At 39.7% G+C, this 6,901-nt stretch overlaps 1 protein-coding gene across 1 annotated transcript; it reads left to right on the top strand.

The window, feature by feature from the left end:
* Positions 1–168: 168 nt before the first annotated feature.
* Positions 169–5,475, top strand: slc25a15a (solute carrier family 25 member 15a). Its single transcript, XM_079224997.1, has 7 exons — positions 169–368; positions 573–645; positions 1,073–1,331; positions 2,286–2,426; positions 2,503–2,678; positions 2,789–2,947; positions 4,718–5,475. The coding sequence occupies exons 2-7, from the start codon at positions 591–593 to the stop codon at positions 4,837–4,839; spliced, it is 912 nt and encodes a 303-aa protein (XP_079081123.1). The 5' UTR covers positions 169–368; positions 573–590; the 3' UTR covers positions 4,840–5,475.
* Positions 5,476–6,901: the final 1,426 nt, after the last annotated feature.

The following is a 6,901-nucleotide window of genomic DNA, read 5'->3' as shown; positions in this document are numbered from 1 at the left end:
ATCGATTTAACAGCCCATTATTACACATTGATTTTGGTGTTGAATAAACATGTCCCTGTATTGTTGTGACTTCCTCTGAATAGCTTGACGCAACGCATTGTGCGCTCGTGCGTTCCTTTACGCGCGGCAGGAGTGACTTGTTGCATTCCGTCATTTGATTTCACAAGACGTTCATAAGAAAGCGGAAGTTTAGTAAAACATTACACTTTAGTAAGAAATGAAACATGTTATGTGGTAGGGTGTCGGCGAGCAACGATCTAGATTATTTTGTGCCGGCATGGAGCAGCGCGCAGACTGCCTTTAGTGCATTCAAAGTGTTCAGAGTTTGTGAGGGAGACAAACAAACATCAAGAGACCAGGGAGTACAGGTGAGCATGCAATGTGTCCGGATCTGCTTTACATATATGTTTCCTTGCCTTGTGTCGGATGTGTGTAATACGTGTATGCTATATTGTGACTTTATTGTTCTTTCTTTGTGTAGTTGTACATCTTAATCGATCAGAACAAAGTGTACTAGTACTTTGAGTGTGAAGATATGATGACACGGGAGTTAAAAAGCTTCATGTTCACAGCATGTTATATAGATCATCATGGCTCCACATCCCATAATCCAGGTAATCATCGACTTCTCAGCTGGAGCAATCGGTGAGTTAACAGTATGACTATCTTCACATCTCTTGATATGTTATCTCTGTCTGTCTCTTTATTCGATCTGTCTGTTTGTCTGACTGACTGACAAGACACAGGTTTTTTTACATTCTTTTTTAAAGAGTTTTTCAAAGAAAGGCTGCAGGTCCTATCTCTGATTTAATTTGCATTCTTAATTGTATTTAAGGAGTAATGTAAGTCTTTCTTGATGAATTGATTATATAATTAAACATATTATGTATATCTTGTCTTGCTATTTTTTTTTTTACTGAAGTCAAAATCACACCCTCTGTGTGTATTTAGTTGGGTAAACATGAAAAAAGTCAAATTGTTCCCTGATTTGCTTTGGACACATTTTGCTCTGACATCAGTTGCATCTCTCTTATTGAATCTCAAATAGACACCTCTTAAAATCCTTCCCCAGGTGGGACAGCTTGTGTGCTGAGCGGTCAGCCATTTGACACCACAAAGGTGAAGATGCAGACCTTCCCCACCATGTACCGTGGCTTCATCCACTGCTTCACATTGACCTTCAGGCAGGTGGGACTACAGGGTCTCTACAGAGGAACGACCCCGGCCCTCATCGCCAGCATCAGCGAGAACGCGGTGCTCTTCTTGAGTTATGGTCTGTGCCAGGATGCTATTCGCTTTGTGTCTAGGATGGATAAAGGGGCGGATCTCAGGTTCGACACTGACATTTCCACGTATTTATATCTATATAAGCTCCATAGCTGGATGGGGTCAGGAGCCACATTTTGACAGATCAGTATAGATTATAGTATGTAAAAAAAACCTCATAGCACAGTATGTCATAAAAAGTGATAAAACATGTCATAGTAAAGACTGTCATGGTATTTTCATAAACAAGTCATAGAATAGTATGCCATTAAAAAAATGTGATTGAATAATATGTCATTGTATAGTATGTAAACAAAAAAGGTAATAACAAAGTCATAATGTAGTATGTCATAAACAAGTAATTAATCTGTAATAGGATGTCATATAGTTTTTCATTACAAAATATGATTAAATGTCATAAGATAGTGTGCCATAACAATCATCATTAACAATGTCATAATAATGCCATTAAACATATAATTAAAAAACATACCAATGTCAAAGTATAGTATATTATAACATTGTCATAAAAACATAAAAAATGACAGAAAACTGTAAAGTATGCCACAAAATCTCATAGAAAGTCAGAATATTGTCATAATAAAGTATAGAAAATAATTCCAAGATCTGCAGTGTAGTGTGCCATGAGACAAATTATAGTATGGTGTGTCATAAAAATATCTCATAGTGTAATATTTATTTTTAAAAATCATATAAAAATGTAGTCGTATAGTTAACCATAAAACATGTTATGCTATTATACTATATTTTGCTAGTCATAAAAAAATCCTCAAAAAGGTCATAATACAGTATGTCTAAAATATGTTCATACAAACATATCATAGTAAAGTGTGCCATCTGTGTGAAAGTCAATTTTTAAATAGTAAAGTACATCTATTTAATTTAAGAATTGAAATTTCCTGAGTAATCCTGAAAACTGAGCCAGGCAGTCTTCCTGTACGCACACTAAATACCTTTTATTAATTTATTCTATTGTACTTGTATTCATTGCTCATCAGCGATATCCAGAAGGCATCTGCGGGGTCTTTAGCCTCCATCTTCTCCTCCATGGCGATATGTCCAACCGAGCTGGTGAAATGTCGCCTGCAGGCAATGCACGAAATGGAAGCAACTGGCAAGATCGCAAGTGGACAGGGAAGGTCAGTGCAGCTAAAAAGAGACACTGGAATGAGCAGAGTGTCACATTTTTGATTTTGTTTTGTGATGTGACTTCAGCACAGTGTGGTCAGTAGTGAAGACAGTGTTGAAGACAAACGGCCCCCTGGGTTTCTACCAAGGACTGACGTCCACCATGGCCCGGGAGATACCAGGATACTTCTGCTTCTTTGGGGCCTATGAACTGTGTCGGTCTAAATTTGCACAGTCCATGGGCACGGACAAGGACGGTATAGGTATGCTTATTATTTTCTATTTATTTTGAATGAGATGTTTTTGCGTTGTGTTTCCAATCTTGCACTTGTTTCTGTGATCTTCTCCCACAAAATCATGTTGGCCTTCACAGGTGTTCTTCCCCTCATGTTCAGCGGTGGATTTGGGGGCGCTTGTCTGTGGTTGATGGTCTATCCCATAGACTGTGTGAAGTCCAGGATACAGGTGTACTCTTTAGTTGGGAGGCAAGAGGGCTTCATGAAGACCTTCATGGGTATCATACGTACTGAAGGTAAGATTTGAACATACATTTTTAAATAAAACATGTACTCAGATAGTGTATGGCTCTCAACAGCCCAGTTAACTGATAAAAGGATCAATATTGCCTTTTGTTGACGTGAACTGTCTCTAAAATGTTTCCATCCAGACCATATTTCACTAACAAAGACCACGCTAATAGCGATATGGGTTTCTAATGGTTTATTGCGAGATGGAACAAGAGGGTGAGATTTAGGAAGCGGAAAGGGGTTGAGGGAGGAAGCGATGTGGGAGAGAAGGAACGAGAAGGGTAGAGGAGGTCGTGAAAAGTAGGTTGGAGGGGACCCAATCTAAGTTTTACAAAACGCCATTTGTGATAACAGGGGAGCACAACTGTAAAATTGCATCACGCAACCACATAATCATCGTTTAAAGAACAGCAACTGTATAATTTAGCTTTTTGTAAAAAAACATGGTTCAGTAGAGACCGGTGCTGACTCGAACACACACTCACTGTCTAGACTTGCCTCTCTCATTTTATTCAAAACCAGCTTAGACATTCAAATCAGCAAAAAAATAGAGAGGAATTCTCCAACAATATTTGTTTAGTTGTTGTATGTTTTCTAACATTCTCTTATTCATCTGCAAAAAAACAAAAATGTGTAGTGTTTAAATACAGTGAGACATTAAGGTATTACAGCCACCATGGCTGCTATCCAGTGTTTACCTTCCTTTCTATAGTGATAAACCCCTCAGGCAGTTGTTTGATGAGAGGGACAGACATCAGGAAGTAATACGGATGATTTAAACAGACTGTTTGTTTATAGTTATACTGTCTCATGGTGCCTGTCGATGTGCATAGTGAGACAAAATGATTCAGTGCTATTCAAATTAGCCGAATAAGCCCTGTAGGAGATATGGTTATTTGATCGGCAAAAAGTAAGATTGGCACAGATCAGACTTATTAAACTTGACAACAACGAAAACACCAGTTTAATCAATTAGTTATATATATGAATATAATGATGTACAGTGTGAAGGGTTCCCATCTTAACAACAGCAGAACTGAGCTTTGATTGTGCTGCACATGAAACAAGATGCAAAAACATGCTTGTATGCTGTGGTGCTAAAATCATGGCGATGGGGCTAATGGGCCTATGGCGGGCTGACAACACATCTCAACAGAGCAGCCTCTGAAGGAATTTCTTTTTCCACGGATCTCTTTAAACTACAGAGACGCCGTAGTGTGTGAAAAAGGTACATTGTGATCTGTTCTGGGATTTTAATTGAATATAACTGTACATCTCATCTCTGTCTGCATGCTGAATGTACTGAGTCATAGCCACATGTTCCACCATCTGCAACATCTGTTGGCATGATGGGGACATAAAGGGAATAACCTGGCCTCAGAGTATATGGAGCAGGTCTAATACAGTATAATTAAATTGTATATTAACCATTAACGTAAGATGGTAATTTAAAAATGGCCAAAGCTTGATACTGTAAATGTTGGTTGACATGTCACAAATTAAGCTACCCTTAACAATCTCAATGAATGAGCCTGCAAGGACACTGTAATCACGTTCAAGAACGTTAATGTGAACTTGTCAACTTAAATACAGGACCTGAGTGTTTTAATTGTGGGGCTGAAGTTTTTTTACTTTGAAAAACTCTGAACGCACCACTGCTGGTCTAAGAGTGATGCAGTGTGGATGCATCATGTTGCTAATTGGCCCAAGCTGGGGGGCGGACTTATCCGCAGGGAAGGACCTGTGTATCTGCTTGACTCTCTCTTGTCCCACAGGGTTCACCGCTCTGTACTCGGGCCTGACTCCTACCATGATACGCACCTTCCCTGCCAACGGAGCCCTCTTCCTGGCCTACGAGCTGAGTCGCAAGTTTATGATGGAGCGAGCTGGTAACTGATGTGGTGCATCTTGACACATGTGTGACACATGTTTCCCTACTGTGCTGGCTACTGTGATTTTTTATAAAATCTTACCATCCCTAAGTCAAAGTGTGACACTTACTGTGAATATACTTCATCACTCTTCACTGACTTTTCACTAAAGGTTTTGCCAGTCAAATCATGACAAGAACTCAGAGAGCAGAATATAAACAGACAGCTCAACTGCAGCTACTGTACACCAACAATGATTTAGAAGATTAATTTGAACCTGACTGAATGCTCACCAATTTCCACCTGTGGTAAGGTAGCAACAACTTAAAATGTAATATCATATGCTAATAATGTAAAGCTATACGAAAATAGAATCATAAATGCAAAATGAGCCTGTTGTGTATCGTGTTGTGAACAACTGCACTGGGATACACATGCACTCATTATACTCTGGTGAGCTGGCTGTCATGTGACCAGCTATTATGGGACAGTCAATTAAAGGGACCTCAGTGGAACATGATGGCACTGAGCAGCTCACATGTTTGGGCTCCACAGCTCACACATACTTCTCACCACAGAAAGGATTTGTTTTTACCGCGTAGCCGGGCTCTTTTACATCCTGTAATTATGTATCTGCATTACTCTCAGTTGCTCAACACTGCACTGCTATTAAATTAATTCAATATAATTAATCATATTTTTTCCGCTGTGTTTTATTGCAAGTTCCTCCATCTCCCTCCTTCTCTCATACTTTGTCTATTTCCTCTTTTCCTGTTTCGAAAACATTTTAATACGTTTTGGATTGTTTTTTTTTTAATATCAGATGAGGGTACATTTCCATTATAAGGCAGGTGACATGCACATGATCACATCTCCTTTTTGCCTGCACCAGCTCTCATGTTTCACGACTTTGATGCCACTTATTGTTTATTCATAACCTGCACGCAACAGGTGTCAGACTCCTGTCTGTGGATGTGAGAGTATCATGGAAAAGCACAAGAGCTGAATTTTAAGGCATCCAATACAAGAGCCACGTAGTGGCTGCTTAGGCTCTGAGGTTCAGGTTGCCTGTTGGCACCCACTAGGTGAGTCCAAGAGTCACACACCAAGTGGGAGTTATGTGTCAGGCGGAGGGAAGGGGACAGGCCACACCCAACACAGTAAACAAGTGCAGCACTGCTTCACTACACGATCACTAATGATCTCAACCACGTCCAGCACGGCCGAGATGGTTACACAGGGAAAACTTCAGATCAATGGCGAGGAGAATATCGAAGGTAAATAGTATTTATGACTTTTAAAAAAAATATTGAGTGATGAGTCTGGCACTTTGAGAGTCAGTATGACAGGGACGCAGAAGGAGAGGGAACAGTCTGAATTATTCAGGGTGAAGATGCCAGGGATAATGGATATTGTTTGAGGGGCCCCGAGTCTGCTGTTTTTAAGGGACACAGAAACTCCGAAGTCCTTGTTAATTGTTTACAAGTAATTTAGGTTTTTGCTTACAATGTTTGAAATGAATTGTAGTATATCTGGGGGATTTAAGTGTAAACCAATTATGGAGTGAGTCTGATAAGATCCAGAGGTCCAGATCAATAAAGAGGTGATATAAGGTGGCAGATCTCCAAAAATTGCTTTATAAAGAAAGAGATGCCAGAGCATTACATCACAGTGTAAGCATCCTAAGGAAGGTACATCAATGATTTAGTATAGCTTACTTTACACAACACCCTGTGACTCAGGTGGATGTGGAGTAACGTGACTTCCCTCAGAGATTAATTACGCCATTGCTGACAAATTAGAAGTGTGAATCCACTTCATCTCCTGGCTCGATTGCATGAATGTTTTGAGTCATCTTCGATAAAAGATGCTGTCCCACTGGATTGTTCTACTGTTTAATTGAGTGAACAAAATTACCACAGAAATCTTTGGCCACAGGTGCTCACATGTGAGGACATGGCATGGAAAATATGCTAAATATTTCACCTCTCCGTACCTTCCAATACAAGCTTGTAAAATATTTTTCCTTCTCTACAGAAAAGAACTCAGGGGGACTGGGATGTTTCGGTTGGCTCTTGGTCTTGATAT

This window comes from Taurulus bubalis, assembly GCF_910589615.1.
Source record: "Taurulus bubalis genome assembly, chromosome: 10".
NCBI classification, from domain to species: Eukaryota; Metazoa; Chordata; class Actinopteri; order Perciformes; family Cottidae; genus Taurulus; species Taurulus bubalis.
Note: the sequence above shows the minus strand (reverse complement) of the source record. Positions and strands in the feature narration are given on the sequence as shown.